Source organism: Crotalus tigris, unplaced genomic scaffold (assembly GCF_016545835.1).
Source record: "Crotalus tigris isolate CLP2741 ecotype Arizona unplaced genomic scaffold, ASM1654583v1 scf7180000023864.505019, whole genome shotgun sequence".
NCBI classification, from domain to species: Eukaryota; Metazoa; Chordata; class Lepidosauria; order Squamata; family Viperidae; genus Crotalus; species Crotalus tigris.
The window spans coordinates 332,031-351,524 of NW_024100235.1; the positions used below are offsets into that span (position 1 = coordinate 332,031).

The 19,494-nt window shown below is 41.7% G+C and overlaps 1 protein-coding gene across 5 annotated transcripts in view; it reads right to left on the bottom strand.

The window, feature by feature from the left end:
- PLPPR1 (phospholipid phosphatase related 1) overlaps positions 1 to 19,494 on the bottom strand; it is a 150,328-nt gene that overhangs the window by 61,353 nt on the left and 69,481 nt on the right. For 4 of the 5 annotated variants that reach the window (XM_039322166.1, XM_039322169.1, XM_039322167.1 and 1 more), the window contains exon 2: positions 9,432 to 9,538. The exons of the other annotated variant lie outside the window; for it this stretch is intronic. In XM_039322166.1, coding sequence (XP_039178100.1) covers positions 9,432 to 9,494 — 63 coding nt within the window. In that variant the 5' untranslated portion in view covers positions 9,495 to 9,538. The remainder of the gene's footprint in view (positions 1 to 9,431; positions 9,539 to 19,494) is intronic. 5 annotated transcript variants of the gene reach the window in all.

Consider the following 19,494-nt stretch of genomic DNA (forward strand, 5'->3'; position numbering starts at 1 on the left):
CAATAGTGCTCAGGCCACAAAATGGCAACCGCAAGTTTGAAATGCCTAATAGGCCACTACACTGTAGTTGCTGCGCGTCCCTATAGGAGCCAGAAAATTGCCAGGCAAAAGGAAAATGATCGCGATCTCCAGGTCGCCGCTTCTGAAAGGAAAACGGAGCTCGTCTGCACCGTCCATACTTTTTTGCTGCCTCACGGAGCCGCCAGCCATCTGATTTTGCCGAAATCCAGTCAGGAGACAGCGCACACTCGTCCAGCGACCGGGGTTGCAGCCACAACCCCCCAGCAGTCAAGGAAAGAATACGAGCCGCCAGACCTCCGGAGCTGCAATCGCAGCCCCGGCAACAAAAAACGGCAGCTGTAAGACGCAGGGAAGCCTCCCTGACTCGCGCTGAGCCCCAATTGCCGTTCTTAGGCCTGCGCACGTAATCGGATGCCTGGGATGCAGCCGCACCCCCCTGGTCGTCTCGAGCAAAGGATTCAGTCTGCAAGGACTCCAGAACTGCAGCTGCAGTCCCAGCAACAAGAAACACTAAAACGAGCTTTAGGGAAGCCTCCCTGAATCACGCTGAACTTCCACCACCCCCCTTTTGGAGCATGCATGCGAATACGCCCTGGAGCTGCAGCTGCAGGCTCCGGCAATGGAAGGCAATCAAATTAATATAAAGAAAGGCAACTATTGTTGCCTCTGAGGGGTGAGGAAAGGCTCCCCAGAGCAATGAGAACAGCACTGATCTCAATAGGGATCCAGGATTAAGAGGGGTTAGGGAGGTGGAAAATGAAACAGAAAGGCAAGAAACGCAGGAAAGGGTTTTACTAAGCCTCACTTTGAAGCTAAGGGGGGGGGGATTGGAAAGAAACAGTAATCCGAACCCAGCGCTGCTCAGAAAACTGTTAAAGGCAAAAGATGGAAAATCCACCAATGGAGACTATACCTGCCTAAGAGCCAAACTTGCACATTTGTCCTGGGCAAGATCAAGTCGAGACTGGGATCCTCTAGCCCAGGAGAGGCGTGGCAACTTTGGCTGACTTGGTCTGATTGGGCAGGAACACAGTCTAAACCCATTGGTGGATTCTCCATCTCCTGTGCTGGAGAATTGTTAAGTATTCCTTCCATCTCTTCATGCACGTCAATAATAAAAATACTAAAAGTGGAGGATCAAGGATTAATTTTCAAGGCACCCAAATACTGTATTGCTCTCCAATATGATAAACAAATTGAGCTCTCTTTAAGTAATCCATCCCTTTCTTATCTAGATTGCTAATCAACTTACCATGCAGCCTTTTGACACATGATTTACTGAAATCAAGATATACTTTCCTCTATTTTAATCCCCACATCCTTTTGATGGAGGCAAAGCTGAGAGGCAGATTAATTGGCTGCAATGAACTTTATGACTTAATTGCAACGCTTACGCATATACAATTTCATTTCACAAACTCTCCCCTTAAAACAGATTATCAGCACACACCAATCAATATGCGGGTTTTCATGTAATTGAGCTTAAAAAGCAAAAAGACATGCAACTGCAACACTAGGTTGTGATCCACTACACTCGTTTTTTGCAATAAATATTAACCACTTCAGGTCCTATCAAAATTGCCTTCATAACAAGATTCCTCTTTGTATTTTATTTGCTACTGGATATCGGTACAGATTGCAATTTGTACAGCAGGATCCTCTCTTTCCCAGGGGTGAGAATTACAGGTAGTCCTTGACTTACAACAATTCATTTAATGAGCATTCGAACTTACAACGGCACTGAAAAAAAGTGACTTATGACCATTTTTCACACTTATGATTGCTGTAGCATCCTCACGGTCACGTGATTTATATTTGAATGCTTGACAACGGGTTCATATTTATGATGGTTGCATTGTCTCAGGGTCATGTGACCATCTTTTGCAACCTTCTGACAAGCAAAGTCAATGGGGAAGCAAGATTCACTTAACAACTATGTTACTAATTAAGCAATCCACTTAAAAAATATGACAAGAAAAGTCATAAAATGGGGCAAAACAGACTTAACAAATTTCTCACATAGCAACATAAATTCTGGGTTCAGTTGCGGTCCTAAACCAAGAATCACCTATATTAATATCTTCAGCCCAGAAAAGAGTGCTCTAAAAATGATGAAAAGTTTGGGAAAAAAATAATCATAGGTCTGAAAAATTTAAAAACGGAGAACTGAGCCATATTTTATCAGTGCAATTGCAGAGGGGGGGAGGGAAATAATCAGATCATTTGTGATTCCACATAGAAAGGTTGAATTTCCTAAATATCCAACATATTTTTCAAGCCAATTGTAATGAATCATAGCCACTGGAGGGAACATGTTCCTATTTACGAACCACAATGATTACATGCAGGGTTCTTCTTAGATTGCCATAATAGGCTACCCATAATAGACTCTGCAAAACAAAAGCCATGAGAAAACATGGCTGCCGCCTCTATGTGGTATTCCAGCTAACTTTTCTGTGGGAAAAGATGAGCACTTTGTTGCTGACCTTTAAAGAAATTCTTCTCCCCTCCTATGAAATCTCACTAAGAAGAGTAATGTCAGAGAATTTATTCATCTCTTGTGGCAGCCATAAAACTCTGAAAAGGCTGAAACGCAATTCTAATTCTTCTCCCTCTCTCTATTGCTAATGCTGTGCAAAGTCTGGAACAGTGGCAGCTCTAGAGACACAGAGAAGTGCCAAGAAACAAAAGGGAGAGATCAATGTGTTTCAAAAGGATCCCAAGGTTGGCACACATACAAAGGAGATTTTCGGAAGCTTAATTCCTAGAAAATCCCCCCAAACAGCCATTGAGTACCCTTGCACGCTCAGAAGCTGAGAGAGATTAGACATACAAAGAATACATGCATCAACTCCCCTACTGTCTCTGTGATGAGACTTGTCCATCTCATTAAATCATAAATTGGTTGGTTTGATTTTGACTTAGTATACAACATGAGCCATCCAACTGTGGTTTATTCAATAAACTCTGGTTAAATTAACAAATTTAACTTTTCCTTTCCCCAATCTTCTTCCTCTCTAGCTTCCTCTGAAATTGCACAAAAGTAGTACAGATATCTAAAGGAAACCCTCATACTGCCTGGATAGTTGGTTTTCTACTTCACGCGGAGATTCTTTGTATGTCCCTGGGGATGGAGTGAGAGCAGCCAACTGAAATCAGTGAAGAAAATCTAAGATGTCTACCCTACCGCCACCCTGCAAAATGCCAAAAGATAGCAAACAAACCCAAAATAAAACAGTGGCTGCTGATTCCCCCCCACACACACACAGTTTAAGGCAAAATATTTTAAAGAGAAACTGTGGAGGACCTGATGCTTTTGTCAAAATATAGAAGCAGTGTTATGCCATAAAACTGCATCTCTTTTATCCATGTTTGCATGTTACATAAACAAAAAAGACAGAGCTTGCACTTCAATGGTGGGAGCTATCCTAATTTCGCCTGCAAACCTTCTGCTGCTAATGAAGATCTATAGCAGTGGTGGCGAACCTATGGCACGCGTGCCAGAGGCGGCACTCAGAGCCCTCTCTGTGGGCACTCTCACCATGCCCCGGAGATGGCAACCATCTCTCTTCAACCAGCCGCCCGCTAACTCGCCGAGGTTCCACAGGGCTGGATGCATCCCAGCACCCATGCGCTTGCTGGCCTCTGTGTGCAGGGGCCAATGGTTTCAGACAGCAGCCGCCCCGGCCCCTGCCTCGCCTTGCCCTGTGACAATGGCACCCCCGCCCTGCCTCGCCTTGCCTCACCCCGCAGGACGAGCCTCCTGCTCACTGCCCCACCTGCCAGAGACCCCCTGGATCTCCCCCAACCCTGCCCGGCCCCCACAGGCATTCCTCCCCACGAGCAACATTGAGGTGATCACGCCCACCTTGGCCACACCCACCCAATCTGCCATGACCACCACAGCCACGCCCATCCAGTGGGCCACGCCCACCTGGCACCCAGCGATAAATAAGTGGGTTTTGGGTTGCAGTTTGGGCACTCGGTCTCTAAAAGATTCGCCATCACTGATCTATAGGAAGGGAAGGAGAGAAAGGGAAAAGGAAAGGGAAAGGGAAAGGAAAGGGTTTCCAGATTTTTACCCCTTCAAAGGGTTTCCAGATTTTTAGCCCTTTTACCCAGTTTCCCAACTGCACCACTGCCCATAGAAAAATAACAAAACAAAACAAAACAAAACAAAAAAAAACCCCTTCCACAGCTAACTTGCATATCAGCAAGAAGGTTTGGCTGGAACCCATCTTTCAGAATACAGTTATCCTTACAAACTGACTTGTTTGTTCATACAATTCTCTCAGCAAATATTCTACAAATTAACTGTCCAGGGAAGAACCTTGCTGAGGGTGGCCCTCTTGATTCAGATGTAGAAGACCATCATTTAATCTGTCCAGAAAAACCAATCCAACCTTTTCAGACAAGTTTCTTTGAGTGAGCTACCCTGTTGGATTAATTCAATCCAGACTATCTTGCATGACTGTTACAGGCATCCTACTTGACAACATCATAACACACTTTCTAGTATGCTACTCTAGTTTTAATTTTCCTTCCAAATTGCCTAGTTTTTCTCCAGTGTGCTGTAAATCGAGCTGTCAAGAACTGTTTCTTTTGTGTTTGCAGAACACTTCTACGGGGAGTGTCAAAAGGAGCCAGTTAGGTTGATAAGCTAGGGGTTTTTGAACATGAGTGAGCTTTCAAGCTTTGGCAATTCTCTCCCCCAACCCCATTTTTATCTTGCTTTTCTGTCATCAATGACAATGGGCATCATTTTGAATAACTTGTGTGGTCCCATTACTATAGTGCATTTATGAGTAGGAGACAGGGAATTTACAAGCTGGTGTAGGGGATGCCTTTCTTTAATAACTCCAGTAGAGACATGGATTTACAAGCTGATGTAGGGGACCTTTCTTTAATAACTCCAGTAGTCCACCCCTCGCAAGACAGTCTGTTCCACTTACTGTTAGGAAATGTTTTCTGGTGTCAACTGAAATCTATTACTTTGTTATTTAAATCCCTCTGTACTGGAACAATTCTAAATGATTCTTCACCATCTGCTACATCAGCATTTTAGAAACTTGAAGAGTATCATGGCACCCTGCCGTTTTCTTTTCTCTAATTTAAATATCTCAGGATACCAATTTGATGTAGTAGTTAAGGCACCCAACTATAAATCAGGAGACCATGAGTTCCTCTCGCTTTAGTCACAAAACCAGCTGGATGACTTTGGACCACTTCCTCTTTCTCAATCGTAGGAAATGAGAAGGGCCACTCAGAGTCACTTGATAGTGTGATTGGCAGCATACAAATTTAATAAATAAACAATTGCCAAATTCTTGCCAAGAAAACTGCAGTCTAGGCTAGGGGTAGGCAACCTTGACTCTTTTATGACTCGTGGACTTCAACTCCCAGAATTCTGAGTCCATGAGTCATAAAAGAGCCAAGGTTGCCTACCCTTGGTCTAGGCAGTCACCAGAAATCAACACACAAACAACCCAGTCCCTTCTACCATGACTCATACAGTTGTGCTTCAATCCCTTTATCATAATTGTTGCTCTCCTGTGGACATGCTCTGTTTTGTTCATGTCCTTCCCAAAATATGGTGTCCAGAACTACAGAATACAGAATAGTAATAGCTGAATATGAACTTGGAGGTCTTCTAGTCCAACCCCCTGCTCAAGCAGGAGACTCTACACCATTTCAGACATGTGGCTGTCCAGTCTCTTCTCAAAAGAACTGGAAGGAATATCTTAGATGTGGTCATAATGCAGAACACTGAGGGGAACTTATTTTCTGCCTTAATATTTTCTTTTCCTGTTTCCCTGAACAGGCAAAAGTAGGAAATGCTTTTTATATAATAAAAATATTCGTTGTATTTTATAACCAAAAAACTTCATTATATTTTATAACCAAAACATTAAAAAAAGATCAAGTTAATGATTATTCTAGCACTCTATGTATATTAGAACTTAGGCTGCTGAAAATTAAAGGCTAGGCTAATACAGTGAGTGAGCTGTAGTGAAACAAAAAGAACATATTATGTGAAACATAATTACTATGTTGGCTCAAAATCTAATGAAATAGCCACGCATTGGTGCTTTCTTTATTCAAATACCAACAATAGATATTAATCACAGTCCATATTTATGATAATTACAAGATTTACCAGTACCTTTGAACCACAAAATTTAAAATGCAATCTTTATGCTTATATATAGTTGTATCAGTGATTAATAGTTCCTGAGGATAGGAAATTGTGCTTCCTCTCAGATTGTGTTTATTTCTCTCTGATTATGTAAAAAAGCAAATGTTTGAGTACACAGAGCTTTAGCCTGATCCCAGGAGGGAATTTGTAATTAAATATTTTATCACAGATTTCTGAAACAACTCCAGTTTCTGAGCTTTTCAGCAATCAGTTTGATCAATGCCTGGGCACTGTTTTAATTAGACCTCAGCTCCACCTTTTTGTTCCATGTTAACAGGAAGCAGCTATTCTAATTAAGGATTAAAATGCCCATGTACCTTTCTGCTGGTGTAGGTATTGCATGCTTCTTCTTTGTTACTAAAACTCTAAAATTCCAACTAGTATGGTCCAAATTCTTACGGCGAATTGGCTAATATTCAGGTTATGATAATAAAATAGCTTGAACTGAGGCTGACATAGAAATTATTTAACTCAATTTATCCTTGTTAACAATCCTTCAGTGAGTTTTAAAGGGGGAGAGTGAAGTTGAAGCCCCAGCCATGTAGCACAAAATCACAGTAGCTCCAGCTCAGTGCCAGCCACAATCGCCCTCACCACCCTTTACACTGAAACCCCTGCCAGCGACTGACTCTCTCTGTCTTCTTGTTTCTGCTGACTGCCCTGGCCCTGCGCGAGGCAGATATTGGCCCTGTGGGGCCATCTTTTGCAGATCTCACAAGGAAAGTATACAATCTGGGGAAGAAAGCTTTGTGTAATCAGAAACTGCCTTGTTGAAGGACAGGCATGCTTGGTCAGCAGCGGTAACAAAGAGACAGTGAAAGTCAGGTATGGTGGCAGGGGCCGTGGACTGCAAGAGGTCAAAAATGGGGAGACAGGATGGTGGAGGGAATTGAAGAACCCCTCAGTTACAAGTGCAGGCACACTGGCAAATGCCCAAATTTTGATCATGTGCTGCAGATGTGCTGCAATGGACATATCTTGCAGTCTAGAATGCAAGTTTGTCATATTATGCAAGTTGTAAGTCATACAATTTCTCCTAGCTGGAGAAATACAATATTTAAATCCCTGTATGCAATGCAGTCAAGGAAAAGGCAATATATGCAAGATATTTTTTTTTCGTTTAACACGATAGCAAAAAATCAAGAAACATTAGAATCTCTGCATGTAGTCTGAAAAGATACAGGCTAACCACAGATTCTGATAATTGGCTTTTTTTTTTTTTGGGTAATACTAGTTGTAGAATCAACAGAAGGTTCAGAGGAGGAAAAGAAACCTAATAGGACATAAGGAGGCAACAGCTGTTATCTCCAGAAATGAAACCAACCAGCAAACTAAAAGAGACAACTGAGTAGGCTGCCTCGGAGGACAACAGGAGCAGGGACAGTCTTCTGCCAGAAAGAGAAATTGGAAATTGCTCTGACTTGAACAAACAATCCTGATTTCATATTCAAAGTTGCAAAAAATTGGTTACAGATTTATAGCCGTCAACTTGTGCCAATTTTTGGGAGATATCTCTAATAATGTTTGGAACATTATATTTACTCACATGCTAATCGGCTATCCACTCACGTAAACTAGGGAGTGACCCTAACATTTTGAGAACATGTATTTTCTTAACAGGGATGTTATTATTTACTATTAATGGTAGTACTATTTTTATTTTATTTTTATTTTCTTAATATATTGTAAAAAGTGATGTCTATTGCTGGTCTATGACCATAATAAAGTTGTTGTTGTTGTTGTTGTTATCATCGTATTCAAAGTTGCTGTTTTCACAGAGCATTACAGAAAACTTGGGTGAAGCTGAAAGCATTAAATCTACTGGGAGAGGCTTTGGGCAGGCAAGAACTGGATTCCTACATGCTTAAAACAAAAAAAGACAAATGCAGTATTTTTAGGTGGCTTTACCATCTTCATATCAGAAAGCCACTGATTTACTAGTGCCTAAGAGATTAGGTATACCTCCAGAGTGGTTTTTTTTTTTAAACAATCTATTTAAATCGTTTACCCTTTTCCATCACAGTCATATAACAGGAAGACAAAGGAATGGATGTGTTTAAGTGCCCATTTAAGCATTTTTAAGCACTTGCAAGACTTTAAAATGGGGGGGGGGGGAAGTAGACTCACTTGATGAATGGGTAAAGGAGCTAAACTATCGATTGAACCAACATTGTATGAGTTAGATCTGAGGCTCATAATACTACAAAAGTGGGGATAGGATAACCTGAGAACCTATTGGAGGACAAAGAATTGAATGTAACTTCTATTTTCTTAATTTTTTTAATCTTCACTCATGAAGTTTTGCGCATTAAGTTTGCATCCCCCAGGAAAAATGGATACGCTGCATAAACTTTAACGGAGATGAGTGAAAATGTGAAATCCCAGCTTTGGCTGTTCTATAGAAGCAGAGTGAAGGAACCATAATCTGATTATGCAGCAAAGGATTCTCAATATATATATATTTTTTAACAAAAGGCATGGAATCAGATGTATGCCCTCTTGCAGACATTTCTGCAGCTCCAATAGATTTTCACTTCCAAAAAGAAAAAGAAAAAAGAACCAGCCATCTTCTGGATGTCATTCAATCTTATCCAATTTAGTCATTTCAGACAAGTAGATAAAAATCAACTTTATATCGTGAATCTAATTTTCTGACAACTACTATCCTGCAGAGTGGTTCATATCAAAGTAGATATGTACTAATAAACAAATGAATATTTTAAAAGTGTATGGCTTCCAGTGCCAGGAAGAAGATATATCAAATCAAATCTTTATTCTAGTCATAGACCCATCAAAAAGACAAGAATTAAAGTGAATGTTTGAGCCAAACTCTTTTTTCTCTTTAGTAAGATTCACAATAAGACTATTTATTTGTAAAATGTATAGGTCACCTTAATCTGTTTTGGCTCTAGGTGGCAATTACAATTACAATTTGTAATTGTACAATTAGAATTAACATACATAATACAAATTAACAGCATACAATTAACAACATAATACATAATATAAAAATAATCAAAATCCATAAAAATACCATTTGAAACCAGAACAACATGCAGGTTAACATGGTTAGCACTGCAGTCCTGATGTATTTTCCTAACAGAGCCAATTTGTCATAATGAATTCACTTCTCATATCAGTAGTAAAAAAAAAAATCTGTACACCTACTTAGTATCAAATCTTGATTTCCTATACAAGTTGTCAAAAAGCTCACCTCAACAAAGATGAAACATGGGATGATAGAGTAACTTCGTTGTGTATTGTCTCCCAAAGCCATTTCTCATCACACCCCTCAAGGTTAGTGTCCAAAGTTGTTCGAGGCTGATTAAAACAAAAGGAGAAAAAAACAACAACACTAGTTCACTAAAGTGATCAGAACATTGAAACCTAATAGGTAAAAAGGGAGAAAGTATGAAAGACAGAAAGTGTTTTTAAGTGATAACCTTAACTTTGCATTTTTGTTAAACCGTCTTTAATATCAAACACAGAATCATTTTTTTTCAACTGCTCTAGTTTTTGTTTTTCCTCGAACAAACCATAGCTGAGCATGGTTTAAGTCAGTGGTTCTCAACCTGTGGGTCGGGACCCCATTTGGGGTCGAATGACCATTTCATGGGGGTCGCCAAACAACGCAGTCTGCCATTTTTTCCTCCTTTTTCCTGCTACTCCCTTTTATTCTATTGGCTTTTGAAAGCCAATAGAATAAACTCTCTTGAATAGAGTCTAATTCTATTGGCTTTCAAAAGCCAATAGGAATTGTCCAGGCTGTCTCTGCCCTGCTGAGCCCACCAAAAGTCCCATTCTGCAAACGGTGCTGCACCCCAGTTGAGTAGTCCTCGACTTACGACCGGTTGAGTAGTCCTCGACTTACGACCGGTTGGGGGTCGCGGCATTAAAAAGGTTGAGAACTACTGGTTTAAGTAAAGCCAACCTGTTTCTGTGTCTCTCACATTCTACCGACCTGCACTGATTTACTGTAGTTGGCCTTGCAAAGATCATTATTTTTGCCTTAAAAGACAAACATGATTTTAGTGACAAGGGGCATGGAACTTTCAATAAGCCATGAATTCATTAGCCAAACTCCCGTCTTGTCTAATTTGCCCAGGGTTCAAACGCATGAACTACAGAAAATGTGGCAGAGGCTACCGTTTAATATTCCGGGGGGGGGGGGAGAGCAGCAAACTTCCTACAAAGTTGGGAAATGTGAACCAGGAAGACCAAGCTTAAAAGTTTTATTTCCTCGGGGAGGGGGAGCAGCAGCAAGTCAAAAGGAAAGAAAAGGGCAATTCTAATAAGCTGAGACAGGTGGAAGGTTAATGTCAAGCAAATTTCTTTTCCGCCTTAGGCCAGAATGAAGCATCAGGGGAAATGCATACTGGTAGCTGTGGCAATAACCAACACTTTGCTCACATTTCCTCCATTTAAAAATACGTCAGTGAAAGTAAGAAAAGTCTGTGGCTCCGTTTTTTTCAACCCCCTTTTCCCCAAAGCAGCAGCCAATCAAGAGGACAAGAAAGACAGAACATAAACCTGTGTTCATAACAACAGTAATAATTGTTCCTGAATTTAAGGCTCATCCACTATCAGACAGGGCCAAAGGGCATATTGGTGGCCCTTCACAGTCTTGTAAACTACAAAAGACGCATGGGGCTGCCCTAGTTCATAGTGTGCTGGCAACTGCTACGAAGGTCTGCTGCATAATGTAGACTCCACGCATTCTCATGAGAAAAAGCTAGAGAGCTGGCAGGCAGATTAAATTTTGTCAATATAAGTTCCTGCTAGATCCCGGTGCTGCAGTGTATTTGGCTTAAAAGACAATAACCAGCTCTTTGAAGTGGACATAAAAGCCTGCTGGTAATCAGTGTAGCAACTTGAAATCAATGTTATTCTGCAGAATCAATCTGGCCCATAAGCCCTCTGGACACCACCTTCTGCACCTCAGGTGTAGCTTCTGAATCGTCTCCAAAGATAGCCTTCCAAAGTTTTCGTTACAGTAGTCCAGCTACAGGGTGATCAATATTTTTTTTGCCCAGATAGGTTGTAACTGGTATATCTGTTGGAGATGAATGAAGGCTACTCTAGCCATATTATCCATCTTAAGAACTGTGAGTCCAGGAGAACCTCCAACACATGGAACATCTCTCAGGGGTGGGGTGGGTGGGTGCAATCCAATCAAAAGTAATGATAAGAACTAAAGTCACTGAAATGTCCAGTTGTTTATTGACCACCAGCCATTAAATGTTTGTCCTGAATGGCTAACAGCATATTTAGAAAGTAAAATAACAGCTTTATAATAATAAAATCAGCAATTGGAAAAAAGGACTGATAAATGGGGAAAAACCCCATCAATTCAGTCTTTCAAAAAAAGGCCCTCAAGGTAGTTCATAAAAATTACAATAAATGGGCTGTTTATTATACCACCAGCAAGACAAGTCAATTAACACAAAGAATGATTAAAACAACAATATCACAATTAACAAAATGGCTAACAGCAGCAAACATTTTATTTTGTTGGGTCTCCACAGAACAAAAGTTCAGAACTAGACTAGGAAATGATCTGTGAATTATCTCAAAACAAAGAGTTTCATTTCATATGGAAGATACTATTACTGGAATAGTCTTGCTACTTTATAGATATTACATTTCAAGAACCACAGCACAAATATTAAATTATGATCTCTTTGTAACTAAAGTGCTTTGGTTACCAATGGGATCTACCTCCAACATATCCTAATTATTTTAAGATATTTTCTAATAGAAGCACTTATTCTTATATGAAGCAAGGAAGCTGCTCTTGGCTTCTATTCATACCTACAGTGTAAAAATGTGTATGTGTGTGTTATAATATACATATTATGGAATTCATACTCACTGTTAATATCAATTAGCAATACCCACAGGTTTCTTTCAAAAAGCAAAATGAAAATTAGATTAGCCAAAGGGTTAGTTTGACATCAAAAACAATTTGTAATTCTGAAGTGACAGCACTGTGTATCAATAAATGATTGATTTATAAGAGGAATAGTTATAAACACCACAAATAGCCTGCACCTGAAAAAAAACATGGGAAAGAATGTATGTATGTATGTATTAAAGAATTTAGAGTCTGCTACATTCAAACCATTTCTCCACCAGTTCTTTCTGTTACAATTTCTCTAAAGAATCAATTCCGAGCTGTTAAACTGGGGTGACAATCCTGGTTGTTAACAAATTTCAGAATCATGTTAGGGAAACACCATCAGTTTTCCTGAAAGAATGAAATCTGAATTCAACTGGTTCAGAATGTGGCCATGCATGCAATTTTGAACACCCCAAGATCAGCACATGTAACATCTCTGCTGTGCAAGCTGCACTAGGTGCTGATTTGCTTCCAGGTCCACTTCAAAGTATTGGTTATGACTTTTAAAGCAATACATGGCACATGGTCAAGTTATCTGCACAACCATCATTATATCAGCCCATCAGATTAGGCAGAGAAGATATGCTACGAACCATGCCAGTTAAAGAATTTCAAGTGGCAGGGTCCAGGAAGAGAGCTTCTCTGTCATTGCCCCCATCCTGTGGAAATCCTACAGTAAATATTTCAAGTTTAATTGCACCCTAATCCATTTCTAACTTCTTTAGATCAAATTCTTGTTTAGCTTTTATCTGTGTATTTCAAGTTCTTTTAAGTTCTTAAGTCTGCTGTTAATTTCACTTTTATTTTTGAAGCTCACCTGGCCATTTTTCAAACTTCTTGTTCCAAAGATCTCTAAAATATTAAAATGATTAATAGGCAATTTCCAAAAGTGACTAGAAAGTGGGATTTGTGGACCTGGTATCCTTTAAAAGGCTCCGCCAGGGTTGGGAACAAGATGCTGAATCCCATTGTCTCACAGCACTCAAGCCTGCAGAAGACCACTGACTCACAGTCTCCTCACAAGGAGTAGCTGTCCAGAGCATATGTGGGCAATCTCTCATCCAATCCTTATCAAGAAAGGTTCCAAAGAACTGGTCTACATTCCAACTCCTTGGTCTTTGTTGAGCATGGACACAATGAAAGTCAAGCGAAGGGAACTCACAGACAGATCAAAACCCAAAAGAATATGGAAGCTGCCTTCTGCATCTATTTTATCTGGTATGTTTTTACTGGTAGTTAACAGACTAAATATCATGTCTGACCTATAACACATCCAATAGTTATCTTCTTTGTATATGCACTCTATAAGAAACATACATGTTTGAATCCAGAATTTAAAAGATCACGAAGATTTGATTCAGCATGATGAGACGCCATCATTTTTTGATATGAAAATAAGTGCCTGTTTCATGCTTATGCATGCCTTTCTAAGGGCAAAAGATTTCACTATTGTTTTCAAGAAACCAGGACCTTCCAGGGTATCTTAAATTTTAAAAAGGTGGTTAATTTAAATTATTCAGAACAAGTTAAAATCAATCTCCTTCTAAGCCATCCTATAAACATACAGCCATTTTCCAGGCTGGTAATTTAATTGGTAACTTAAAAGTAAAAACTCCCCTTGTCGTGGGTAAGAAAGAAGAATGAGCAAAGAGTGTAAATGAATTTTAATCCTAATCATAACATGTAGCAATTATACCATTTTGGTGATTTGAGAAGTATTTAACAAAAAAAAAAAAAAATCAAACTGAGCAATCAAATCTCTGATGTGTATATGAAGAGTTTTGGGTTCTGACAGGGAATGATATAGGAAGAAGTTTTTCTGACACCCAAATAAGCCAAGCAAGCACAAGTTAATTTATTTCAACTAAAAACTGGGCTTCTGATGTTCTCTCATTATGCCTTGTGGCAGCAGAATTCATTCTCAGTCACCGGCGACCACAGTCTGGGAAACCAGAGGGCTTCAGGCTTCATCTACCTTGGGGACCTCCAGGGCATCCGAGAAGTCTGTGGAGGTGCTGAAAATCTTTTTGTCAGACCTGCTTACGGAAGGGAGTGGGGAAGGGGAGGCCCATTGTTTTTTGATCCCCTTGAGAAAAACAGAGGGACACGGAACATGATGTTGGGCTGCCACCGTCTCAAAAAATATGGGATTTGGACTGGAATCCGAAGTTGCCTGTGGCTGAGGGAACTGATTGGACCCTATGTTTGCCGTTGATGTGGCTTTGCGAAGTAGGGGAAGAAAAAGGGCTGGATTGAACAGGCCTCCCGATGGGGAGAGGTCAGGTGGAAGTTCCTCCTCCTCTGATAAATTCAATTCCAGCTGCTCCTCACCTTGCGGAGATGAGTATCCGCTCATGGAGGAATGTGCAGGAGATGTGGGTTTCTGAAGAATAGGAAACCCCGTGGAAGGAACATAAGGTGGCATGGTCGATGTGGAAACCCCTTGTCCAGACAGATGAAGGGCCTTTCAGCTAGGGCACGGTCCACAACTTTGGATAGTAAGGCCTCAAGACGGCCGTCGGAGAAAATGTCTCCGATGTCCGGGCCCCTGAGTCCTGCGGCTGTAGGAGTAAAGGTGGCCTCTGGGGCTGAGCCTGAGACAGTTGTTGTCTGTTGAGCCAAAACAGGAGGGGAGCTGAGTGTGGCAGGCATCCCTGTGAGAGACCACATACCTTGGGCCGAGGTTGAAGGGCCTAAAAGAGGGTCAAATTCAAGAGCCACCATTTGATCCGTCTCCAGTCCAGCCTGTCTCTGCACTCTGGAGAACTCCTTCTCCAGAGCCTGGTGCCTACAGCTGGCTTGCTTTTCTGCCAACTTGGAAGGCTTCTTGAGAGTGGTCTTGGCCTTAGATTTTGGCTTGCCTGCTGCGTCCTGTTCAGGGGATTTGTGGCAGCCGTAACTAGAGGATGGAGAGGCAGTGCTCATGGGTTGAGGCATCGTAGAGCCCTCCATCCTGGATGAGCAGTCTTAGGGAAATTGAGGCGAAGCTCTGGCAGGCAAGCAGTTGGCAGAAGCAAGATTGGAACAAGTAACAAGACTGCTCCTCTGACCACCTGACCAGAAAAAAATTCTATCTGGGCTTTGGTCACAGCAATTGAGTCAGATGCCGAAGGCACGGTTGGGGACCCGCTCTGGGCTCTGTCCGGAGGCCTTAGGTGGCCAGTCAATGTGCACCAGCAAAAAGGAAAAGCCCAAAGAGGGCATAGAGGCCTGAGAGGAACAAAGGAGTCCTGACAAGGAAGGATCAGGTTTCAATTGGTGGCTACACAATTTGTATTTGTATTGCAGAAGGTGCTGTGTAATAGAGACACACCCCAGATGCAGCCTAGGTCAGGCCAACTACTGTGAGTAGACCTCGTTGGGCCTAAAAAGGCCCCCGCATGGCATTCAAGATGGCAGCCCAACTACTGTGAGTAGGCCTCGTTGGGCCTAAAGAGGCCCCCACGTGGCGTTTAAGATGGCGGCTGTCAGGGGGTGTTCTCGCAGTTTACGCCCAGGGGAGAGCAGCGAAATTGGAAATTAAAGCCCTGAAAAGGGCTGTGTAAACTGAGCCATTGATGGGACAGAGCACTGGAAACACCGAAGAAAGGCCATTTGCGGCTCTTCATCCTTGTCGGCGGTCCCAAAATGGCAGCCGCAACTTGTTCTCCACTGAGAATGGTCTCCGTGGCCTTAAAACCAAGGTCCTGGTGCTGGGGCAATCGCGGTGGCAGCGCTAACCACTGCGCCGGAAATACGTTCCGTAAGACTGCCTCCAAACGGCAGGCAAAAACATGGCTAAATTTCACTCCGTAAGACTGCCTCCGAACGGCAGGCAAAAACGAGACTTAAATTGGCTTCGTTGCCTTTCACGGCAACCAAAATGGCATCCGCAACTGTCGCCGGCTGCCTGAGATGTTCCGAAGGTCTGAATTCAAGGTTGAATTTCAGACCTGCAGCCTGAAATTGAGCTCCAAGAAAAGAAGGAAAAAAGGGGGGGGGGAGAAGAATGTGGGATATGTTCCAAGCAGCTCCTTCTTGGAAGTTTTCCCCAGAGCCCTGGGGAAAGGAAAGTAGGAAAGTTGCAAAGACCTCCCCCACCACCACCCCACACACCTCAATCACGATTGAGTTAGCACTGAGCCCAGTGCTTGAGAGGAAATTTTGTTAAAGGGGAGTCCAAATTATTGTTTTAGTAAAATATTGAGGATAACTAAAGGAAAGGAGAATTCACCAATGGAGTTTTCTAACCTGCTATCTGCTGAGAGCCAAACCTGATACGTCTTCAAGAGCTGAGACCAAGTTAAGACTGGATCTCCTAGCAAGAGGGGGCGTGTCAAATTTGGCTACTTGGTCTCAAGAGCAGGCAGACAGAGAAAACCCATTGGTGGATTCTCCATCTCCTATACTGGAGAAAGACATATTTGGATAAGGTGTTCTCCCTTGTATCAGACCCAGTACATTTTAGACTGAGTTTGTGATTCATTCTATTACTTTAGAACGGAACCATGGTTATCTCCTCTGCTTTGCCAATTGCTATTCTTGCCTCTCCCATAAACCAAAAGATAGTGAAAGCAGGCAGATTCACAATCTTTCTCCATTTGCTTTCAGTCAGGGAAATGAAGGGCCTTTATCTCCTTCCCTTGCTGTGAAATGGACCTCACTGATGCATAATTCCCAGAGCAAACTCTTAGCAACAGCACTCTGGCTTTAAAGTAAAATTGGTAAGACTGAACCATAGAACACAGAAACCTCTCAGCACAGACATTTGCGGATTCATTACCCAAACTAAATATTTGGCAATGTTTTCTCTGGAACAAAAGATGATTCTGTAGGATGCCAAACTAATCTTTCTTCTAATGGGTCAGTGACATGGAGCACCAACTTTTTTTTTTTTTGTCTAGTAATTCAAAGGAAGAACTTGGGGGGAGGAGGAAAAGGAACACAGGCAATCTGACCTCTGCAACCACTGCTAAGGAGGTGCCAACAGATGATAATCGATAGGTTAATCATTTCCCACTAAATTGACTGTAATATCAATAAGCATTTTTACTTGTACGGGCAGGTATTTTATATTTCTACAGCTGAAAAAGATGGGGGGGGGAATCACTTGTAGAGCTTCAGAATATACTTTAAAACAGCTGATCCACTGCTGGGAGTTCTGGATTTGGGGCCTCATATTTCTGATGATGCTGCCAGAGCATTTTGGAAACTGAAGCCCAGTAATTTTGAACACCATCAAAAGTTAGGGAAAGCCGTGTTAGAGTTCCTACATATGCATACTCTGAAGTCATCTTTGAAAGAGTTGCTCAGGATGCCTCTCCATGCTGAGATGTAGTCAATAGTTAACCAGGATTTAGCCTTCTGAATCTGTTCTCTGAAATACCATTTCTAGTGGGGTATGCCTGAATACAACTTTATTTGAATCAGGCAAATACATTTTTATTCTCATAGGCATTTATAGTGATTTCCCTACAGAGATTAGGAGGATGTTAACACATTGCTATTTAGCATTTTGATAAGTCAATACAGTTACATTGGTACTCTGAATTTTGCAATGCAATTCTTCAGGTGGTGTACAAGTAACGGAAATCTTAACAGGGAAAACACTCATAAAATGGATATTCTTGAAAGCTAAACATGCATCATCATAGGGCAGTGGTGGCAAACCTATGGCATGTGTGCCAGAGGCGGCACTCGGAGCCCTCTCTGTGGGCACACGTGCCATTGCCGCAGCCTCACCTTCCTTCACGACCCCCTCATCAGCAGCCCCCCTGGAAGAGAGTCACCCCCGAGCGTGGCCCACATGGAGCAGGGCAGCCAAGAACATGGCAGCCAGGCAGCGTAGACAAGACTCTGCCCTCATCCCTCACAGTTGATGCTGTGGGGCGTGGGCAGACAGCATGGCCGCCATGGCGCTGCTGGGCTGCCTGGGCAATCTGCGGTGGGCCCTGGAGGCAGTGAGTGGCCCTGCAAGCAGGTGGGGTGGGGGATGAGGGGGCAGGGGAGGGGCGGGGGGTGGAGCGGGGCGGGGGCAGTTTTTGGGCACTCCGTCTCTAAAAGGTTCACCATCACTGTCATAGGGAATTTGGCTTCCAAAAAGTAACATGTACATTGAAAGAAATGGCTGCTGTGTACGCATATTTTATAGACTTGTTTTTCAAAAGAACTTTTCATAAAAACCTGCATCTGTTGTTAGAATGAGCAACCTATAGTCATTGACCTACTTTCCAAAGTCTTTTGCAAATGGCTTTTGTTCATATCTGTGATAGGAGCAATCTGGTTTTTTTTGTCTCGTGGGAGAGTGCGGACATAAAGAGACAGAAAGTGTCAGAAAAAGAATAAAAGGTAGGTCAGGAAGAAAAAAAAAAGGAGGGGGAGAATGTAGCTCTCCCTTTCCAGATTCTGCTTTCTCAATACTGTCATTGAGCCTGGAAGAGAATATTTCATAAGAAATATAGGCTTTAACTGAGAAAAATCCTGTGCCCCCCTCTTCTTTAGAATTTTCCTATAAATATGAAAGAGCGCTTCTCCAAAGTTGTGACATCCCTCCCACTCACTTACCTGGTATTCAATGAAATACTGTTTTTAAGTGAAGAAATCCACAACGGGATAGTAATATCACCCAGAGTAGGTAGATTTTTACAAGTTAGGAAATGGGGGAAGCAGGGAGTTCTCACTGAGATGACATTTTAGGCAGTAACCTTATGCACAGAATATAACTGTGCACCATAGGGATTGGAAACAATCAGGATGATCTGTGAATGCAATCCTGGTTGTTCTCTTAGAAGCCCATTGCTAGGCAACATTATGCACACTGAAGCTAAATTATGCGATTCTTTTTTTTAACAAGCATGATTTAGCGACACTGTTCAATTCTTCAAAGCCATCCAAATTAGGAGAATATATAATAAATGATTAAAAAGCTGCACTGAAATATGAAAAATAAGAGTAAACAAAGTAAAGAAAGGCAAACAAACTAAATGAAACCAGGCAATCAGACAGTAGCCCATCTGCAATTTTGAGTCAGTATGTAGTATGAATTTAAAAAATTCAGATTAAAAAAATAGGGGATAATTGGAAATTAGTCGAAACATTGATCAGATACAACATCCTCACCTGGTTTCTGATACAGGTTTAGCAGATATTCCATCCACTGACACAATATTTGCCTCCACTAAAGTGTGGCCAATTGGTACATAAAACAACAACAGGCAGTCCTCAACTTAAAACCATTCGTTCAGTGACTGTTTGAAGTTACAATGGCATTTTTGTGATCTTCTGACAAGCAAAGTCAGCGGAGAATGCAGATTCATTTAATAATCACGTTACTAATTTAACAACTGCAGTGATTCACTTAACAATTCTGTCAAGGAAGGTCGTAAAATGGGCAGAACCT